The 23,403-nt window shown below is 38.6% G+C and overlaps 1 protein-coding gene across 1 annotated transcript; it reads right to left on the bottom strand.

Moving 5' to 3' along the window:
• Positions 1-1,531: 1,531 nt before the first annotated feature.
• On the bottom strand, positions 1,532-13,121 carry FGB (fibrinogen beta chain). The gene is made up of 9 exons (XM_034772939.1): positions 12,981-13,121; positions 12,689-12,709; positions 11,263-11,466; positions 9,136-9,319; positions 7,750-7,977; positions 7,080-7,193; positions 4,428-4,550; positions 3,952-4,237; positions 1,532-2,259 (listed from the first exon to the last, which is right to left on the bottom strand). The coding sequence occupies exons 1-9, from the start codon at positions 13,074-13,076 to the stop codon at positions 2,031-2,033; spliced, it is 1,485 nt and encodes a 494-aa protein (XP_034628830.1). The 5' UTR covers positions 13,077-13,121; the 3' UTR covers positions 1,532-2,030.
• Between the last annotated feature and the right edge of the window lie 10,282 nt (positions 13,122-23,403).

The raw sequence follows: 23,403 nt of genomic DNA, 5'->3' as shown, positions 1-23,403 counted from the left end.
TGTGGGTTCAATCCCGTTTTGCTTCAGATTTCATGTTTGACCCGGGGCAAGTCATTTAGATTTGCCCTAGGTCAGACAGGAAATCTGAAGCATTCTGTCCCTCAGTTTCCCATCTGCAAAGTGTGGATAGTACTGTATTATTTCCTCTCTGTGTGTGTTTTGGCCAGTGGATTTGTGTAGTCAACAATTGAACAGTCTCATGCTGCGCCCCTCCCAAAGGTCCCTGCACACTGTGGTGAAGTGAATCTCCACACAGCGTACAGTGTGGTATGCTAGGAGTGTCCCATCTTGCACAGCAGAACAACATTGTTTCTGATGGATTCAGAGTCTCTCATAGCCACAAAGGGGGAAGGAAGGCAGGCTTTACCTTTAATAAATGAAAACACTTATGCATTTGGGGGAATGACTTCTAGATGGCTGTGGACATCTTAGTTCCCAGTCCTGCAAACACTTACACAAGTGTCACTTCCACCCCATCTCTGCCTGGTGGCTAGCTCACCATAAATACTACAGTTTTAAAATAAGATACATCACTGTAACTCACCAAAGCAAGGTTCCCAAAACAACCTTATTCAGGGTGTGGAAAGCATTTGATTGAAAGCCTCTACATTCTGTTAGGGCCTGATTTTGCCACTTTTACTCACATTCAGTAGTACATTGCTGTGAGAGGAATCCCATTGACTTTAATAGGACTAGTAACAGAATACTAGTACTCAGTTTGAATGGTTCATAATAGCATACTAAGTTTAATAGTACATTTTTTCTTTGTATGTTTCTTTCCTGAAGTGTGTAGCTAGGGTTCATATACAAATGTGCTATTTTTTATACAACGGTGTATTGGTAAGAATTTTTTTAATCAAAAGCTTATCTGTATGGAAGAACAATTACATCCTGTGAGTAACAAGGATGCATTGTGCTTATCCTGCAGATGTTTGCCTTTAAGGTTAAAGCTAACCAACAAATATGTACTGTGCATGAGTTTTCTTTGTGTGACTGATAACTGAGAGTGTGAGTGGACTCTCCCTGTTTCTAATCACATGGATTAGCATGTATTGTAACAATATCTTTAGGAACTGACAAAGGGGTAATCATGGACACACTCTTGTAGTCTTCACTCAGTTCTTGTCAGACTAAGCTTCTTGGCTTAACATCAGTGGAGGTTTTGCTGAAGGACTGAGGTCCTCTCCATGACCAGGTGTGGACAGGAACCTGTGGCCATAGAAAGAGGGCTTCTGCCTCCCTATGGAGGCTGTAACAGGGCAGTCTGCCCCTCTATGGGCCAGGGACCTTAGCCAGGCAGGTCCAATTGTAAGACCCAGCTGGGAAGGGGTCAGGTGATACTTATAAAGGGCTGAGAGATCTCAGTTGGAGGAGGGCTGCAGGAGTGAGGTTTGCTTCTGGGACTGGTCCTGAAGTGGAGAGAGGGGTGCTGAGTGAAATGTCACGAGATCCCTGTAACCTGTGTTGGTCAAGGAAATAATTTTGTTTTGTGCTACTTTGTGCATTTTTCTGAATAAGAATACATTCTTTTGCAGTAGTAGAAAACATTTAATGAACATCAATATATCTTCTGCCACCTATTTGAACACATTTGCTTATTCACTGGTAACATATAAATAAGTATAATTTATAAGACACTTTTGTTTTAAGATTTTAGTTACTTTAAACATTTTCTGTGAAGATAAATTATTCTCTCCCACCTCATATCTGATTTTGAATTGTTTTATAAGAAAAAGGAATGGATATTTTTGATATTGATCTATTTCTGGACTAACAAGATAGCTGTCAGTTACTTCCATCCTGGGATCAAGTACAAAGGGTACAAAAGACACTTGCAAGTTTTTTTTAATGGGTCAGACATAGGTTTATATTCAGCATGACTTCTCCAATTCAAGTCACAATATAGTCAGACATATAAACTTTGGAATTTTTGTTTCTCTTATGTAAAGGCAAAATCAAATATCATGCACTAAAGAAGTTAACTTTGATATGCACTTGAAAACATTTAATGTTGTTCATTTTAATGATGATTATTGTGGAAAGAATGGTCTAATCTTCATACTCATCTTCTTCAATGAATACCATGACCCTTTCCAGTTCATCCATACAACTCCATCATCTGTGCCGTGTTTTGCCATATCCCAGCTGTACTGCCCTCCCCAATAGTATCTGCCATTGGGATTGGCTGAATGGCATCGATTGTACCACCAACCACCACCATCTTCTTTAGAACACTGTTTTCTTGGATCTGCATGAACCCTGGGAGGTGGGGGGGAGGGGGGGAAACACACAGTTAATAGTGACAGATGCACTGTAGCTAAACAATACAATACATTTTTACAAAATATAAAATTAAAAAAAATACAAAATTACTAAAGATAGTTAAGACCCAGGCAGGCTGCGAAGAGCTATAAAAGATCTCTCAAAACTGGGTGACTGGGCAACAAAATGGCAGATGAAATTAAATGTTGATAAATGCAAAGTAATGCACATTGGAAAGCATAATCCCAACTATACATATAAAATGATGGCGTCTAAATAAGCTGTTACCACTCAAGAAAGAGATCTTGGAGTCATTGAGGATAGTTCTCTGAAAACATCCACTCAATACGCTGTGGCAGTCAAAAAAGCGAAAAGAATGCTGGGAATAATTAAGAAAGGGATAGATAATAAGACAGAAAATATCATATTGCCTCTATATAAATCCATGGTACGCCCACATCTTGAATACTGTGTGCAGATGTGGTCGCCCCATCTCAAAAAAGATATATTGGAATTGGAAAAGGTTCAGAAAAAGGCAACAAAAATTATTAGGGGTATGGAACGGCTTCCATATGAGGAGAGATATGAGACTTGGACTTTGGAGGTGCATTGGTAGAAATGCACAGGAAAATTTGCACTATACCTGATTCCTCATTCTGATAAACATAAAAAATGACACACATTTTAAAAATAACAAAGTGGAAAACTGCTTATGATAGATCACTCCAATGCACATTTTTTTTGCATGTCTACAGCTGAAAAAGATAGTGGTAGAGAAGAGAGCTACCACATCAAATATTCTATAGCTACCACTGGTACTCAATGCGTAAGTCCATGCACAGTAATAAGGATTCACCTACTGAATTTAATTAAAAACTAAGAAAACTGGCACACAACGTTCCTATAGTATGTTATATTATGCATATGTGTTTCTAATGCAAATATCATTGTAATTTAATGGTACCGAACAATACGTACCATATGGATTTGCCAACACAAGCAATTCCTCTATTAGTAAACATTATAATAGAGTAAATGACTATGTAAAAGGGTTAGAGGGCATTTTACAGGTATAGTGCCAAAGAGATTCTAAATTATGCATTTTATCACTAACAATTGAAATTCTTTCTATTCTTGATTAGGTAGAATTTATCTTTTAGAACAGGATATTTTGCTAATTTCAGGAGCAGATCTCCTTCGTTTTTGGCTCACGCTGACTAAGGCCCAATGATCCTGCTCCTATTGACTTCAGTGTCAAAATTCTCATTGGCTTCAGGGACAGCAAGATTGGGGCCATAATCTCATGAGTTAATGTGAATGATAATACAGTGTCCAAAGGTGCCAGTCTGTGGACACTGATGTGATTTTTAGAACAACTTCAACCCACTACTCCAGTGTACCTGCAGGTGCTCTGTATTTGATTCTGGTACAGCTCTAGACTAAATCATAATTTCATTTGGTCAAATTCTGCTCTTGGATACTTCAGTGGCACAGTGCATGCATTTGGCTGGTGACTAGCAGATAGTAAACATATTCTAAGAGATTGTGACATTTTGCAGAATTAGCACATATTACCCTTTTCTAAAAGATTGTGGAACAATGCATATTCAGATGCACATAAAGCAGTAATATCTCCAATTTGATAGCTTTATCTTGATATTAAAAAAAATTGCTAATGCAAGTACATACCATCCATCATTGTCTCTGTCAAAAGTGCTGAAGAACATGCCATTGTGAACTGTCATTGTTCTGTTCTCGCCATACAGTTGTGAAGCTCCATCCATAAGAGCATTGCCAGCTGTGCCTTTATAGTTACTAACTGATATCTGATACTTGTTTGCCTCATTTTGTATGGTGAATCCTCCATAATGAGCTGAAACCTTAGCACCATTCCAGTCCTCCATTTCAATTAAAACTTCAGTGGGTCCCATTTTGGTAAGCTGGCTGATTTTGTCATTTCCAAGCCAATATTCACCTGACAACCAATAAAAGGAAATTCAGTGAAACCACTTTCAGAATATGTTTTAAGGCAACTTTACTATTTTCCCATAAATCTGCTACAGTTAATGAACATCCTTTGAATCAAGTGTGGACAGTTTTAAGAAACCTGAGAAAAAAGTTTTAATAAAAAAGAAGCACTTTAAGGTTTGTATTCAGAATTTTACCTGGAGTATCACAGTATTTTTTCCCTCCACTTTTTGCAATATTTCCAAATCCTTTTTTGTATGCATCCCATGTTCTCCCAAAGCCAACACTGCCATCTTGGCGGTTCTGAATCAAAGTCCATCCTGCAGGGGCAACAATATTTGAATTAAATTGCAATTAACAAGAGAACAAATAGTGTTAGCATGTAATCTTGCTCCTGTTTGTGTCAAGGGGCGTGTAAGAGGAGCTGGAGGGTCTGGGACTAGCCAACCCTGATTACTGAAAGAGGCACAACTCAAGAGACATCAGGTGATTACCCTGGAAAGAGCAGCTGGAAGCTGCAGTAAAGGGGGTGGATGGATGGGTGCTCACTCAGGGAGAGCAGAGACTGCTAGGAGTGTGCAGGTTCCAGCAGAGTCCTGGGATCTGGGACTAAAACTCCAGCTAGGGAATAGCCGGCTAAGGCAGAAGAGATCCTGAGCAAGCAGGGGGACAAAAAGAAAGGAACTGCAAAGCTCTCCAGGAAGGAAGGCAGGCCTGGGAAAGACCCGAGCAAGCAGGGGGCAAAAAGGCCTCCCTAGGCAGAAAGGCCTGGGAGTAGGAAGAGAAATGTTTGTCGGTTGGACTTTAATTTGGGACTGTATGTTTTATTTTTAGTTTATGTTCTGTGAGTAAATCCAGACCCAAAGAATGGGTATTCTGACCACAGAAAAAATGTATGGAGTCTGTGTAAGGAGTTTTAAAAAGGGGGAAACAGAGGCAAGGCACTGCAGAGTGACCTCTGACCACAAGGGGGCTCTCAGGAGAGAGTCAACCCTACTACAGGGAGCTTTGCCATTGACTTCAACTGGAGCAGGACTGAACCCTTAGGGTATGTCTATACAGAAAAGAAAAACCTATGGCTGGTCCGTGACAGCAGACTCATGATCGCAGGGCTCAGGATCATGGGGCTGTTTCATTGCTGTGTAGACTTCTGGGCTCGAGCTGGAGCTCGGGCTCTAAGACCCTGCACGGTGGGAGGATCCCAGAGCGTAAGGGCCTGGTTCTACCACCCTACTCACATTGAGTGGTACCATATCCTGTGAGTCAGGCTGGAAGAGGGAGGCCAAAAGGGACATGTTTGGTCCCTTATTACAGATGTGATCACAGTACTAATGAAGCAAGAGTGCAATCTGAAATAATCTATAAATAGTTAAACTGCTGTGCTGGCCTGAATGCCTATCTTCATGTCAGAAGCAAAGAATGCTTGTAACATTTTTATATTTGGCTAGATATTTACTTAGTTGTGAGTTGTGGGTGACGAGTAGCTATGCTGCCCCAGGAGGAGCACTGGAAGGCAGAGAAAGTCTCAGAGGCACAATTCTTCCCATTTTCCCCTCTTGCTTGGGGCATAGAGGGAAGAAGTAGAATCACAGAATCATAGGAATGTAGAACTAGAATGGATCTCAGTAGGTCATCTAGTCCAGTCCCCTGCACTGAGGTAGGACTAAGTATTTTCTAGACCAGCAATACTCAGACCTCAGTAGTTCAGGAGCCAAATTAGTGATCAACATTACCCAAAAGAGCCACTGTATGTGAATTCATTGTTTCATTCACTATAGTACTATATGTTCATATTTAAACAGTATGATGGGGAAATATTTAGTTTATATCTATATTATTCTCACAGCAAAATGACTGACCACATATTATTATTTTATTATCAACCACAATTGGTTAATAACATAGTAAAAGCATCCTGATCGGTTAATAACTTAGATTGGTTAATAATTAAATCACACAGCATTTTCATATCATGTGCTGCAAAGAGCCACAGGAAACACATTAAAGAGCCACTTGCAGCTCACGAGCCTCAGTCTGAGCATCACTGGTCTCGACCATCCCCAACAGGTATTTATCTAACCTATTCTTAAAAACCTTCAGTACCAGAGATTGCACTGTAATTTGTTTCAGTGCTCAACTACCCTTACAGTTAGGAACAAATTACCCAGTGAGGTTGGGGAATCTCCATCATTGGAGGTTTTAATACATTGCAAGTCTTGAAAGTGTGCAAGTTACTCCCCTTCATGCACCTAGCCAACTCCTCTGGCCAATGAATGGGGCAAGGTGGGGAAGGAGTCAAAGCTTCCCTATCTGCCCATTCCCTTCCACTTGCTCCAAATTGGGAGCATCCGGGGCTCAGTCCTTGCATTCTGCACAGGGCCTGGACCCAAGCTCCAAGAAGCCCTAACACAGCCAACCTGGAGGATGTGGAGATGGAGACAGTCATACGCTTTTCTTCCTCCCTAGAACAGTTGTGATATTTCACTTCAATCTAGCCACAGTAAAATATACAATGAGTCAAAATTTCATTTACCAAGCCCAGTCAGTGACTAGCCAACAATTCTTTCTCCACTTAATTAGAGAAAGATCCTACTATGCATGGGCCACCTTCCACTCCAGCACTCAGATCCCTCAGCACGTAGATCTCAAAACTTTCTGTAGGCGACATTCTGCAATGGTTCACAAGCCATAGCATGAGAACAATTGCTTTAGATTAACTAATAATTAGTGCCAAAAGTTATAATCTCAGATGAGCACAAATGCAAAGAAATACAGGAGCAGTGCAAATTCATTTTTGTGCATATTTATAGTTATCCCTGTCACAGCACCATAGTTCATCTCACACTTACCTCCATTTGCTGTGGTCATATCACAGTAAACCTTGTAAGGTCTGAAGAAAGCATCAGGCTGAATGAGGTACATTTCAGATGAATCACCTCCTTTTCTGATAATGTCTTCACATTCTGCAATCATAAATCAACAGTTTATGTTTCTGAGGGATCTATGAAATTCTAGTAGAACAATCCTCTTCATAAAGACAATAATTAACAGAATAGATTTCTATTTGCTAATTATACAGGATTATTTTACAAACATTTAATTCTGCTTGATTTCACTTTGATTTAAATTATAAATTAAAATGACATAAGAGGGAATCATAAAAGAAAGAAAATTATACCTGTATTGTCCCACAATCCCTTATAAGATGAGATTTCCAAAAACTCCTTAGTGACAGGTCCCACTGACGCACAATGCCTTTTTGAAAGTCAGTGGGACTCATGCTCCTAAATCACTTAGGTGCTTTTGAAAATCCCACCCACAATAGATAAATAAGACAGGTAATACATATGATTTTCCATACTGGATCAGGCCAGTAGTCCATCAACTCTGGTGTCCTGATTGGTGACTGGTGTCATATGCTTGGGAGGAATGTGAACATGTGCCCATAATGCATCTGTCCAGTTGTACATTGATATAAAGGATGGAAGGGAGAGATTTCTGTACATGTAAATGAGTTACCTTTGCCTGATACCACTGGGATATTACAGGAAACAATGCATGAAGAGCGGCAATTTTCCATTTGGGATGATATAGCATTTTCCAGTTTTTGTATCTTTTTGTGTAAGGTATCCACAACTGAACGGAGGACTCGGAGGCTAGATGGGATGTTGTTGTCCATGTTCTCTCTGATGTATGTATAGTGCTGCTCTATCTCTGTGTTGTACTCAGAAACTACATTTTCATTATCTAGAAAAGAGAATGTATAACAACTGTCACAATTTTCAACGTTTTCCAACTAGCATATTCTAATCCAAATTATAAACCATGATCCAGTCAGTAGTATTTGAGATTTTACTTCTGCTGTAGAAATGAAAAGAGTGCTCTGTGTGTCCTTTCCCCCTCTTCCCTGATTTCACAGTGTGCAAAGAGCTTTTGTCCCAGTAACAGGGACATACTTTGTATTATGGCTCAGTATAAATGGACAAATTTCTTGCTGTGATTATATTCTCATAGACTCATAGACTTTAAGGTCAGAAGGGACCATTATGATCAGCTAGTCTGACCTCCTGCACAACACAGGCCACAGAATCTCACCCACCCACTCCTGTAACAAACCCCAAACTTATGTCTGAGTTATTGAAGTCCTCAAATCGTGGTTTAAAGACCTCAAGGTGCAGAGAATCCTCCAGCAAATGACCCGTGCCCCACACTGCAGAGGAAGGCGAAAAACCTCCAGGGCCTCTGCCAATCTGCCCTGGAGGAAAATTCCTTCCCGACCCCAAATATGGTGATCAGTTAAACCCTGAGCATGTGGGCAAGACTTACCAGCCAGCACCCAGGAAAGAATTATCTGTAGTAACTCAGATCCCACCCCTTCTAACCATATTCTGCCAAGGGCCTGTAGTAAACATCCTCACAGAAGCTTATTATGGCTGTCCAGGAGCTGGGGACATGTAGGGTATGTCTACACTGGAATAAAAGACCTGCAGCACGACTGTGGCTGGTCTTGATCAGCTGACTTGGGTTCACAGGGCTCAGGCTGTGGGACTAAAAATAGCTGTGTAGACGTTCAGGCTCAGGCTGGAGCCCAGCAATTTTACAGTGCCACAGCCCAAGCTCTGCGATCCCGAGCCAGCTGACCTGGGTATTTAATTGTTGGGTAGACACAGGCCTAAGGGTCCAATGCAAGTTTTATCTTTGACTTCATCAAAAGCAGGATCAGGTCCTTGGCCCCTCAGCTAGGATTTTTTAGATTTAGTTTTATGGACTTGTGACACCTTAGCTACTTAGACTGATGCTCCTATCTGTAACCTTTTTTAATAAGCCCTATATATTTAATACTTGTAGCAATGCAAATTTGTCTCTAATACTGATTTACTGCAATGATGCATAACAATAATGTACCTTTTATTTGTTTTTGTCTTCTTTGCAGTTTATTTTCTAGTGTATTCATGTACTCATAGAATGTTGAAGAGGTTTCGGACTGTTTCTCTACTTTGTTCTTTAGGTCCCGAATGTCGGATTTCACACTTTGTTCCTGTTTTACCAATGTAGTTTGCAGCTCACACCCAGTTGGACACAACACTCCCTAAAAAAGCAGGGGGGGGGGGGGAGAGTCAACTACAAGTGCTGTAGATTAGGGCCAAGATTTATAAAACTGGGTGCCTAAAGTTAGGTTCCCAATCTCATCTTTAGGCACCTAAACAAGTAACCAGATTTTTAAATGTGCTGAGCATCTAGCAACTCTAAGCCATTTATTTAGTTGTCTCAATATGGTCTCAAAATACTTCAGACATTCAATTTATTGGAAAAAACCCTGCCATCTTAAATGGAGAAAACAGGCTCAAGCTCCAGTTGGGGATCCCTTCTGATAACTCATTAAAGTTCTGGGTAGGGGAGACCCCCTCATATCTGTGATCCACCACATGCTTTTGGCTAATTTTTCTGGATTACCAACTGTTCATGGTTTAACCATCTGCAGCTACAAAATTATGACTCATCAAGCACTACAGCCATACCAGGTACCCAAAAATATTGAGATATATGTCCCCCACATAATCACAAAATTAAGTATTAACTTTAGTCTGGTACATAAGGTATGAGTATCTTTCATGTGAAACAACCATACACCAAAAGATTTAAACAATTATCTCCTCTGGAAGCTTGCACTATTATTATAGCATCAGTCACTATTCCTCTGAAGGATGAAAATATACCAAAACGGTTGAAGAAAATACAAAAGCACCAAATTTCGAAGCAGTATGAGACCGAAAGTACCCAACCTACTAAAGGCCTCCAAAATAATCCTGCGTTTCTGATTAACTGAACTTTAACAAACTTGTTTGAGTCATCTCTAGTTAGAAGTAATAAGTTCTCAAATACTAAGATGCCTAGCAGCATGGTAACAACTTATGCTTTTTACTGGAGACCAAGACTGGGGTAATGTGATGCACAACTGGTTCAGTATAGGGAAGTTAGCATTCTACTAGACATACTACTTGTCTTTGCATATACTACCCACCTAAAAGAGCTTGGGTTAAAGACTGATGGTAGAATGTAATGAATGCTTGAAGAATTTAAAAAGTGGGGGATTCCTTTTAATATTGGACACCTGGACAGAGCCATGCCATACAGGATAGATGCAAAAATGTTTGATAGTGAAGATGCCCTGGATAATGTATTAATATGTTAAAGCAGATCTGTGCTATATCTTTCTTTCAATTCGTAATGCCTAAAGACACAGCTACATATTTCCATCTTCGTTGCTTTCATCTCTAGGGTAATAAATCAGTGGGAGTGGGGGTGAGAAGTGAACCTTTGGCTCTGCCTACTTCACTGCACCTCTCCAATGAGTGGCTCCTCAAGTAGAGGGCAGCATCTCAATTGCAGTCCCTATGCCTCCTCAACCACAGGTCTTGCAATTCTATACAGCCCTTTTGCAGGCCATGAAGAGTGAGAAGAGAGGCTCCCTATTCCTTCCCTCCCAATGCACAGCCATGTAAGTGATGGGGGGGCACAATCTAGCTCATAATTATTTACATTCATCATTCAGGACTCAGTTTTGCCTCCCTGCTCATCATAAGTAGGATCTGACTCAACAAATAATCCCATGAAATCAACAAGACTACTTGCTCAATCAGGTACTGCTCAACATGAGCAAGGGAGAGCAGAGTTGGGCTGTCAGTGAACTACAATGGTCACTTCTTGGTGTTTGGTTGATTAAGAAAACTGTCTGTTCTTCACAACTGTTAAAGAAAGAAAAAAATATTAAAGGGCACAACAGTTTAAAAAGATGAGTTCTGAAAAAATAGTGATGACTAATGTTTCTGGAGGGGTATCATCAAAGCACTAGAAAGGGAAGTGCATCGAATTCACTGTAACCACCTGAATGCTACTGAACATTCCAAGCTCAAGATACCTGCTGAGCTGCAGGTAGTACCATTGTGAGGTTTAGTACATTTCTGAAAGCAGGGATACAATTACTATTAAGTGCATCTGTCTCCACTGCAATTACAAGGAAAATACACCTACTAGCTCATCTGATGCATGCCTGCAGCCTCCAGCATCAGGATAAACGACAATTTCTTTCTTCTGGCCCCGAGTGGGTGGTTTTGTTGGACGAGCCTGATATCCACCTTTACTAATGGGAGGAGGAGCTGGTCTGAGAGTTGGAATTGGCTCCCGTCTTTTATCTACTGGTCTGTGACCTCGAGCATCCACTTTTTCGCCATTAGCCTATACAAAGCCAGAGGGAGAAAAAACTCTTTATAATTAGGATCATTATTTTAAAAGCAGGTACATCAATTGTATAAAATATAAAAAATAGCATACATCAATTTATTGGCATATTTTAGGTGTCATTTTACTCTCTATCTCTCACATTTTAGACACAAGAAATACACTAATTCCATGCAGGAAAAAGACCTGAGTATCATTTTGGGTAGCTGAATGAAAACATCTGTTCGATGTACTTTGGCATTAAAAAAGTGAACAAATTGTTAGGACAGTTAAAAGATGAAATTGAAACTAATACTGAAAATATTGTAATCTCAAAATAGAAATAGCAAAAATAGAAAAGGTTCAGAAAAAATAAATAGCGAGAAACTTAAACCTGATAAAAAGAAATAGATTATTTTGCACAACTCATGGCCACTGGACATGGAGTTTCAAGTTATTAGTAGGATTCAAAAAAGAATTAGGCATCTATATGGATAACAATCTTCTGAATAAGGGAAATAGGATAGACCAAAAAATTCAGATCTGATCCTTCACACCCTCACTCTGGGTAGCCCAGTGAGGTCAATGAGACTACTCTCACAAGTAAGACCCACATGTGTAATGGCTATGAGATCAAACTCTTAGAAACATCAGAAATAAGCAGTGTACAGTAGAAAATGGCTGGGAAGTTATTCGGTAAAATAGTATATCAGAAACATATTCAATTTATAGATCCAGCCAATTATGCCACATATGAAATAATTTCTTATTTTTGAACCTGGTATTCATTTGTTTAGGGATTTGTACAAGATTTTTAAAAGTCCAATTTTAAATCAAATATTGACTTCTTTTAAATTTCTTTCCTTAAGCAAAATTAATATACCAGCTATACACATTTTTATGCCTTAATTTTAGACTGGCCTTGGTGGGTTTTTTTGTTTGTTTGTTGTTTTTTAATTCTGTTTCAGAATGTTACTTCTCTCTTTCTAACTCCAGTGCAGTATGAACTGGGAACCAGTTCCTTCCTTTTGTTGCTCATTTAGAGCCTGATTCAAAGCCCACTGAATCAATGGAAAGACTCCTATTGACTTCAATAGTCTCAAGGCATTATTGAACACACATTTTGCTACTCTTTTACTTACGCAGAGTTTGTTTCTCATGCTCTTAAATAAATGTTAAAATTGCTAAATAAATATCCTTACTTGAATATGTCTGAACATGTAATTAAATCCAATCTTACCCTGGGAGCGTTGTCACTTTCCTACAAAGAGAGAGAGAGGGAAGAGAAGGAAAATACATCAGAAAACAGGAGGGAAAAACCCTACAGTTTGCTGTTACACATATGAGAAAAAAATAATTACAAACAATTTTCCTTGAACACCTTAAGCTGAGGATGAATATGTTTTTGAGATAATTAAACATTTTATTTTTGTAATTTAACTAAATTATAAAGCTTATAAAATCATACATACAACTAAGTAAGATCAAGCATTACTATTGTTATTATTAATTATTATCATCATTACTACAACCTCATCATCATAATCTAGAGAAGCCAGGGATTTAACTATGGAAACACAGAGCAGACACAGCAATAGCAGTTTCATGATGCTGGCTTGCTTAAACATCTTGGTAACCTTCCCCTGCTGAAGGTACTGACAGTGAAAGGCACTTTGTGTTCATATATATACCAGACAGTCTGAAGTCTCCTGGCTTGCTAATGATAGGTCTAACCAGAAAAAAAGAGTTATCGTTCCACTGTTAATATTTAATCTCTTTGTTCACTTTGTGCCTGAACAAATTCCCCAGTTGAGCAACATCTACATGGAGGCCTTATCTACATGTTACACATACCCCACATATCTGATGGCATAGTTTAAATGTATAAATCCTGAAAATCACCTCTTCTTCAAATATGTGAATTTAATATTTTCCTAAAAATCATTAGCCTTTTGAAACACCTGAAAAGGTGCACATCCAGCCAACTGAGGTGAGGAAAATAATGTCAAATGTCACAAAAAAAGCAAGTTACTTACTTTCTCCTCTTGGAAACCTTAGACTTTTTAAAATATTTCATTAAATATGTATCAAAATCATATAATACACAATGCTAAGCTATATTGTACAGTGCATACGTCAACATACATTTCTATGAGTATCAAACCTCAGGAAGGCTATTGAGGCAATAGCCTCAATGATGCTTACAGGATAACTATCATTCTTACTGCAGCACTTAGAGGTCCTGATCAGGGGTTAGAGTCCCAATGGGCTAGGAACCACACACACATATAATAAAGGTAGCTCTGCCCCGAAGAACTTACAAAATATAGCCCATATCCAGCAAAGCACTATAGCATTTCAGTTTCAATGGGACTACTCATGAACTTAAACGTTCAGCACATTCTTAAGTACTTTGTTAGTTTGGGGCCTATCGATATATAATTTAATTGATAAAAGTTGATTCCTATCTAATAACTTAATTTTTTTAAAAAGTCTGATTTCCAGAAATGCTCAGCACCCACAGCTGGAGCCAGATTTCAAAAGAGCTCAGCTTCCTTTTACTCACCTAAGCAAGGTGGCCAGTTTTCGAAAACTGCTCACTACCCAACTGTTATCAGTGGGATTCACTGAATGCTGAGCCCTTTTGAAAAGTCATTAAGATGCCCAAAAGGAAGCTGAGTACCTTTCATAATCTAGCCCAGAGTTTACAACCTATGCATATTTTAAAAACACAAAACAAAATTGGAAAACAAACCAAAAGCTGAGAGAACAAACCTGCAAACCTTATTTAAGAAAGTAGTCATTGGCATTATAGGGGCTACTCACTTGAGTTGACTAGTGCTCACAAAATTGTTGGCAGAATCAGACCCAGAATATGCAACATAACTCCTGGGATAAACAGGAAGAGTGGAGTGCCAAAAAAGATTCAGCTGACTCATAAATGTCCTAGTTAATATTGGTGTTATTAGAAGAGATGGGGGAGGGTTTAATACTAAGCAAAATATTTGAAAATCAATCACAGATGTTAGCACTACCCCAATGGGTATCTATTATATCAGAAATACAAACTTGGGCCTCATTTACCCTCACTAAAACAAAATCCTTAGTATATCTTTTTTACTCCAAGATGTTGCTTGTGTATCTCAAGAAATGTTCTGAAAATATTCATTTTAACCATAAAACCTGACTTCATTTATGCTGTGTTTGCACCCTGTCTGTTCTCCTGTCATTAGCATTCTAGTAAACAATTTGACAAGCAGGAATTTTCACAGGAGCAGCACATTTTAAGCAAATATAAGAGAACAATCATAGAAGGATAATTATGAATTTACAATTTGTGAATATCCATACTGGATTTTAAGAGCTGTACTTGCACAATCAGTAAACAGTCAACATTAGCCAACAAACCAAGAATTTTGAATATTCCTAGTGACTTGCTCACAATCAATCTACAGATCAAAAATAATTTGCAGAAATTACAATTAATATGGTGAAGAAATTTGAATATCAAGTAAGTATGAAAAAATCATAAGCTTGCTGAGGAAATTCACAAGCAGAAAAGAGTCTACATTCATTTAATTAATAATTCACTGTAAAATAGTTGCTCAGTTCTATTCAACAGGCAGATTAATAATTCAGGCACAAAACAACATTCACTACTTCATATTACTTCAGTCATACTTAGATTTTAAAAAATAACATAAAATAAAAATAATTTTAATTAATTAAATTTCACGTATTTAAGTTACTCTTTCCCCTTCTTAACTGCAAAAGCAAAGTACATAATCAAAAGAAACATCTTATATTTGTTAATGATAATTAATAAAATAATTAAATGTGCATAAAGACATTTTTAAAGAACATATTGTATAGTTAAAGTGTCTTATTAAATGGCAACAATCACAACGTGTCAAAAGAAGCATTAAGTGCCATTAACATAAGAGAATGTATTTAACTTACTGGATATATAATTTATTATATTTTTAGAGAAAACTATGGGAATCCTTATCTTGAAGCTGAATTGTATAATCACAGTGGGCATCCACATTTTGAGGTAATAAAGATTCAGTTGATGTTAAGGGTGAGATTTTCAAAGGCACAAATGGAAGATAAGTGCCTAATTCTCCTTGCCTTTGAAAATCTCACCCAAAGAATACTATTCAAAAGAAGTTCCCTGGGGCTTCCAATCCTTATCTACTAGATGCTGAATATGGACTTGTGACAAATACAGTGGGTGTTTATCTTTTTGGTCCTAGATGTGTGCATAATTCCTGCAAAGGCTAATGGAAGTTTCATACTCATACTGAAGCAGAAAAAATCCTCACCTCAGTGTGTATATTATATAATATAAAAGCCAGTGGTATGTCCTGTCACCTTCTACTTGACTGAAGGTCAGAACTCCCCAAATGTATAGTTATATACCCTGCTAGTGGGTGCCCTATAATGAGGTTCTCCAATTACTATAGCTAGTTCTTCTTGAGTTCAAATAGTAGGGGCCTTTTTTAGGAGAAGAAGATCATGGGTTTTGTCCCCCTTTATTGCGTGTGTGGAGTTGAAATGACAACTGTGATATCTGTATATAAATACAACCATAGATTCATAACTTCATTTATTTAAATGAATAATCTCATTTATTCTCATTTTTCCCCCTAAAAAGACACATATGGAATTTGTGAGCATGCATTTTATTAAACTAGATCCTTATAAATACTGTCCCACATTTGTCCAATAGGTATTATAAAACACTTCCCAGTTATTCAAAACTCTCATATAGCCACGGTTTTATCATACCCCTGGCTATTTCCCTCTGTAATTTTTCTGTAAATTATAAAGGAAATGCAGAGTATTTTCTTATAATAATAAGGTAGCTGTCCAGCAAATGAACATTTATAAAACAAACAGAACAAAAACTAAGGAACATTCTAAAAAGGACATTGTCATTCTATGGTGACAGATATTTGTATTCAATCCAAAATAGTTTTGGGAATGAACATAAGTTCCACTGTAAAGACACACTTTCATTAGGTGGGAGTTTTAGTGAAAAACAAGGAGGGGAACAGATAAAGCTCATGTCTCAGACTCTTTTTCTGTATATGTTCCATTATCAAAATTCCTGTAGACCCAGGAAATATGGGAGCAGTTTAACCTGACTTTGGGCTTAATTATTAAACATCCTGGACTAAAAGCAGGCCTGGCCTAAAGCAGGGGCTGCTCCATTGAATTTCGTCCCATGTCCATTGACACCCATATCACTGTTACCTTTTGTACCACTCACATTTCCTATTAATGTGTGTTGAAAGAATGCGCAGAAGCCAAAAACTAGCAATAGTACTACAGTAGCCTATTGTACTGATTTTACTTGATTGGGTACTACTAAAAGGCATCACCTAGAATCTATCCTAGGTACTTATATGGCCACCATTACCATAGTATTTGAACACTTTACAATCTTTAATGTATTTATTCTCACAACACCCCTCTGAGAAAGGGAAGTACTGTTATCTCCAATTTACAGATGGGGAACTGTGGCATAGAGAGGCTAAGGCTCATATTCTCAAAGGTATTTAGGCTCATATCTCCAATTTAAATTAATGGGAGTTAGGGGCATAAATACTTTTGAGGATCTGGGCCTAAGAAACTTGCTCAAAGCCACATACAAACCTGCGGTGAAGCAGGGAATGGAAACTGGGTTTCATGAGTCCAAGCCTAAGGTCCTAACCACCAGGCAATCCTTCCTCATAATTAAAGTTGCTAATAAATTTACAAGTTTTTAATTGTCTTCCACTTTGGTTCTTCTTTTGAAACTGATAATTACATTCTTAAATACTTGGTACTTATAATGTGCTTTTTATAAAGATTAAATAAAATTTAATTCATTCCCACAGATCAAGAAACATGCAGTTTTGAGAACAAGATCCAGTCCTTCTGATCCTCTCCTGGATAGGGCATTGGTGTGAAAGCCACAGAAAACTTCCCCATGTGGCTTCATTGCTCTTCCTGGTTGAATTCAATCTTTGACCTATCCCACTCTAGTATGTTCAATTGGCCTGTCTGGCTTCCCTTGTACAGTTGTCAAAATATAGCATATCATGATATATTTGTTGTGTTTTTCTAGGGATTTACCAGGAAAGCACAACAAATTAACAATTTTTGACAATGTACCTGATATTTTGTAGTTTCAAATTGCATACGCTACAGTACAATGGGGACCACACTATAGTAACTAGTAATACTCAAAAACCAACTTTTTCAGAGCCCCCAACAAGGAAAAGTTTGTTAACGCTTTATTTTTCATGTCTCCCCCTCCTTATTCTTCATGACTTCAAAGGATAGAAACTTCTCCTGAATTACAGGTGTAATGGTATTGTCGCAAGTTTGCCATGCGATGACAAAATAGTAAACTCCATGGTGTATCAGGATCTCTACTTCCACTATGTCATATATGACACAAAAAGGATATTTACCATTAGAGTTTAAAAAATGAATGGATACTTCCTTCAGTAGCTGCAATAGTTGTTCTGTTGACTTGCCTGATCAATGGTACAATGCCCTTTAAACCAGCCCACGAAGTCAGACAAGTCAAGGGCATTGAATTAGTGACTCTCATATCAAAAATAAATCTGTCCTTGGCATAAGACTAGATGTGGGAGGCAACAGGACTTTCTTAGGCCACAGATAAGTCATAATATTTACAGAATTAAATTTGAAAAAAAGACCACTGTTGCTTAGCAACTGATTTAGAAATGTCTTTTTTAAACAAATAGTGTTGTAAGAATATATTGACTATGAAAACAATAGTGTGGGCAGATACTAATCTCTCATCCCCTCAAATTGTTGTTCTTACCAGTAGCAAATATTTCCAAAGTTCCAAAGGTTTCTTGTAAATGATACTCAAACTAAACATAATGTTGTCACCTTACCTTGGGAGCAAGCACGTTCTTAAGGATAAATTTGTGAGACACTCTTAACTGTTTACATCAGTCTTGCAAACAGCACTACAAAATGTGTGCAAATGATTATAACTGGCTCTAAATAATGATTAACAAACATTTCTCCTTTGATTAAAATTTCCAAAATTCCAGTTGTAAGTGGTTCGCAAAAAATAAAACAGATTCCTGCATATTATAGTCAAGACACTGGCCTATAATAATTATCGCGGAACTGATTTTTTTTTTTTAATTAAGATCTGGGACCTAATTCATCCTTAGTATAAATTTGCCGGAACAAATGAAATTACCAGAGATGTGAACTTGGCCTTTGGTCTTTTAAAGCTACAGGGACAAGCTTTGACCTTTCGGAAATATGCACCTTTGTCACAATGTTTGCACTGTACTTCTTCATGGGTCATAAGAACATAAGAATGGCCCTACTGGGTCAGACCAAAGTTCCATCTAGCCCAGTATCCTGTCTTCCAACAGTGGACAGTGCCAGGTGCCCTAGAGGGAATGAACAGAACAAGTAATCATCAAATGATCCATCCCCTGTCACTTATTCCCAGGTTCTGGCAAACAGAGGCTAGGGACACCATTTCTGCCCATACTGGCTAATAGCCATTGATGGACCTATCCTCCATGAATTTATCTAGTTCTTTTTTGAACCCTGTTATGGTCTTGGCCTTCACAACATCCTCTGGCAAGGAGTTCCAAAGGTTGACTGTGTGTTGTGTGAAGAAATACATTCTTTTGTTTTAAACCTGCTGCCAATTAATTTCATTTGGTGACCCCTAGTTCTCGTGTTATGAGAAGTAGTAAACACTTCCTTATCTATTTTCTCTATACCAGTCATGATTTTATAGACCTCTATCATATCTCCCCTTAGCCGTCTCGTTTCCAAGCTGGAAAGTCCCAGTCTTATTAATCTCTCCTCATATGGAAGCCATTCCATACCCCTAAACATTTTTGTTGCCTTTTTCTGAACCTTTTCCAATTCCAATATATCTTTTTTGAGATGGGGCAACCACATCTGCACACAGTATTCAAGATGTGGGCATACCATGGATTTATATAGAGGCAACATGATATTTTCTGTTCTATTATGTATCTCTTTCTTAATTATTCCCAGCATTCTGTTTGTTTTTTTGACTGCCGCTGCACATTCAGTGGATGTTTTCACAGAACTATCCACAATGACTCCAAGATCTCTTGCTTGAGTGGTAACAGCTAATTTAGACCCCATCATTTTATATGTTTAGTTGGTATTATGCTTTCCAATGTGCATTACTTTGCATTTATCAACACTAAATTTCATCGGCCATTTTGTTGCCCAGTCACTCAGTTTTTGAGAGACCCCTTTGTAGATCTTCACAGTCTGCCTGGGTCTTAACTATCTTTAGTAATTTTGTATCATCTGCAAATTTTGCCACCTGTTTACTCCCTTTTCCAGATCATTAACAAATATGTTGAATAGAACAGACCCCTGGGGGACACCACTATTTACCTTCCTCCATTCTGAAAACTGACCATTTATTTCTAGCCTTTGTTTCCTATCTTTTAACTAGTTACTAATCCATGAGAGCACCTTCCCTTTTATCCCGTGGCAGCTTACTTTGCGTAAGAGCCTTTGGTGAGGCTTGGTGAGCCTTGTCAAAGGCTTTGGTGAGCCTTGTCAAAGGCTTTCTGAAAATCTAAGTACACTATATCCACTGGATCCCCTTGGTCCACATGCTTGTTGACCCCCTCAAAGAATTCCTATAGATTGGTGAGGCATGATTTCTCTTTACTAAAACCATGTTGACTCTTCCTCAACAAATTATGTCCATCTATATGTCTGACAATATTATTCTTTATTATAGTTTCAACCAGTTTGCCCGGTACTGAAGTCAGGTTTACAGGCCGGTAATTGCCGGGATCACCTCTGGAGCCCTTTTTAAAAATTGGAGTCACATTAGCTATCCTCCAGTCATCTGGTACAGAAGCTGATTTAAATGATAGGTTACAGACTACAGTTAGTAGTTCTGCAATTTCACATTTGAGTTTCTTCAGAACTCTTGGATGAATACCATCTGGTCCTGGTGACTTATCGCTGTTTAATTTATCAATTTGTTCCAAAACCTCCTCTAATGATACCTCAATCTGGGACAATTCCTCAGATCTGTCACCTAAAAAGAATGGCTCAAGTTTGGGAATCTCCCTCACATCCTCAGCTGTGAAGACTGATGCAAATAATTTATTTCATTTCTCTGCAATGGCCTTATCCTCCTTGAGTGTTCCTTTAGCACCTCAATCGTCCAGTGGCCCCACTGGTTGTTTAGCAGGCTTCCTGCTTCTGATGTACTTAAAAAAAAATTGCTATTACTTTTTGAGACTTTGGCTAAGTGTTCCTCAAATTCTTTTTTGGCCTTCCTAATTGTATTTTTACACTTAATTTGCCAGTGTTTATGATCCTTTCTATTTTCCTCACTAGGATTTAACTTCCACTTTTTAAAGGATGCCTTTTTGCCTCTCTCTGCTTCTTTTACTTTGTTGTTTAACCACGGTGACTCTTCTTTGGTTCTCTGACTATGTTTTTTAATTTGGGGTATACATTTAAGTTGAGCCTCTATTATGGTGTCTTTAAAAAGTTTCCACGCAGCTTGCAGAGATTTCACTTTTGGAACTGTACCCTTTAATTTCTGTTTAATTAACCGCCTCATTTTTGTGTGGTTCCCCTCTCTGAAATTAAATGCTACAGTGTTGGGCCTCTGTGGTGTTTTTCTTGCTACAGGGATATTAAATTTAATATATTATGGTCACTATTACCAAGCAGTCCAGCTATATTCACCTCTTGGACCAGATCCTGTGCTCCATTTAGGACTAAATCAAGAATTGCCTCTCCTCTGATGCATTCCAGGACCAGCTGCTCCAAGAAGCAGTCATTGAAGGTCTCAAGAAACTTTATCTCTGTATCCCGTCCTGAGATGACCTGTACCAGTTTATATGAGGATAACTGAAATCCCCCATTATTATTATTGAGTTTTTTTATTTTAATAGACTCTCTAATCTCTCTGAGCATTTCACAGTGACTATCACCATGCTGGTCAGGTAATGGGAGGGGGATGGATAGCTCAGTGGTTTAAGCAGTGGCCTGCTAAACCCAGGGTTGTGAGTTTAATCCTTGGGGGGAGGCATTTAGGGATCTGGGGCAAAAAATTGGTCCTACTAGTGAAGGTAGGGGACTGGACTCAATGACCTTTCAAGGTTCTTTCTACTCTATGAGATAGGTATATCTCCATGTATTGTTAATATATCCCTACTGCTATACTCTTATTATTAGAGCATGGAATTTCTATCCAGAGAGATTCTATGGTACAGTTTGATTCATTTACAATTTTTACTTCATTTGATTCTATGCTTTCTTTCACATACAATGCCACTCCCGCACCAGCACGACCTGTTCTGTCCTTCCAATATATTTTGTACCCTGGTATTGATTATCCTTATTCCACCAAGTTTCTGTGATGCCTATTATATCAATATCCTCATTTAAATACAAGGCACTCTAATTCACCCATTTTATTATTTAGACTTCTAGCATTGGTATATAAGTATTTTAAAAACATGTCTCCTTTTAGCTGTCTGCCATTATACAATGTAATTGAATGGGACTCTATTTTATTTGACTGTTTCTGATTAGACCCGGCCTGTATGTTATCATTTTCCATCCTCTTGTCCTCACTAGGAGATAGAGATTCTCTATTCCCTCCCCTAAGGGATGTCCGAACTGTGTGCTCCTCCACTCCTGTCAGCTTTCCCCCAGCCCTTAGTTTAAAAATTGCTCTACGACCTTTTTAATGTTAAGTGCCAGCAATCTGGTTCCATTTTGGTTTAGGTGGAGCCCATCCTTCCTGAATAGGCTCCTCCTTTTCCAAAAGTTTTCCCACTTCCTAATAAATCTAAACCCCTCCTCCCTACCCCATCGTCTCATCCACACATTGAGACTCTGCAGTTCTGCCTGTCTAACTGGCCCTGTACATGGAACTGGGAGCATCTCAGAGAATGCTACCATGGAGGTCCTGGACTTCAATCTCTTACCTAGCAGCCTAAATTTGGCCTCCAGGACCTCTTTCCTATCCTTCCCTATGTCATTGGTACCTACATGTACCATGACCACCAGCTCCTCCCCAGCCCTACACATAAGTCTCGAGAGATCCGCAACCTTCGCACCAGGCAGGCAAGTCACCATGTGGTTTTCCCGGTCATCGCAAAGCCAGTTATCTGTTTCTAATGATCAAATTGTCCATTACTAATACCTGTCTCTTTCTAATAGATGGAGTTCCCTCCCCCGGAGAGGTATCCTCAGTGTGAGAGGATACCACAACATCATCTGGAAGAAGGGTCCCAATTATGGGATTGTTTCCCTCTGCTCGTTAGATGCTCTCCTCTCCTTCTCCTTCATCCTCCTCAACAGCACAGAGGCTGTCAGACCGGGGGTGGGACTGTTCTATGTTTGCTGGAAAGTCTCATCTATGTACCTCTCTGTCTTCCTCAGCTCCTCCAGTTCAGCCACTCTGGTCTCCAAAGTCCATACATGGTCAATAGATACATATTTTCCCTGGAGTGCCACCATGCAGAGGAACCTTCTTAAAGCAGGAATTTCAATTCCTGAGGATTTTGGCAAATCAACTGAGACTGTAAATTCCTCAGAGTAGGGGGCTTGTCTTTTTATTTACTTGTAAAGTGTCAAGCATGACTATAGTGCTATATGAATGAATAATAATAGTAATACATGGACATTAACAGGACAATCTTTCCCCCCCATATATGGCCATAGCTGACATCTTTTTTGTGGTTTATACGAAGTCTTTGGGGAAAAACAAATACTCTATGAGTTCAAATAAAGGCTTCCTTTAAAAAAAAATATTTAGTGTTATTAGAACAAGGAGTCCGGTGGCATTTTAAAGACTAACAGATTTATTTGGGCATAAGCTTTTGTGGGTAAAAAACCTCACTTCTTCAGATGCATGGAGATGAGAAGTGA

Source organism: Trachemys scripta, chromosome 5 (genome assembly GCF_013100865.1).
Source record: "Trachemys scripta elegans isolate TJP31775 chromosome 5, CAS_Tse_1.0, whole genome shotgun sequence".
Lineage (NCBI taxonomy): Eukaryota > Metazoa > Chordata > Testudines > Emydidae > Trachemys > Trachemys scripta.
The sequence above is the reverse complement of the archived record's forward strand: the minus strand, read 5'-3'. Positions and strand labels throughout refer to the sequence as shown.

Coding starts and splice junctions, on each gene's coding strand:
- FGB (XM_034772939.1), bottom strand. CDS start 13,076: ATGTTTAAGCAAGCCAGCATCATGAAACTGCTATTGCTGTGTCTGCTC. Junction 11,467..12,688: donor AAAGTGACAACGCTCCCAGG/GTAAGATTGGAT, acceptor GGCTTTGTATAG/GCTAATGGCGAAAAAGTGGA. Junction 9,320..11,262: donor GGCATGCATCAGATGAGCTA/GTAGGTGTATTT, acceptor CTGCTTTTTTAG/GGAGTGTTGTGTCCAACTGG.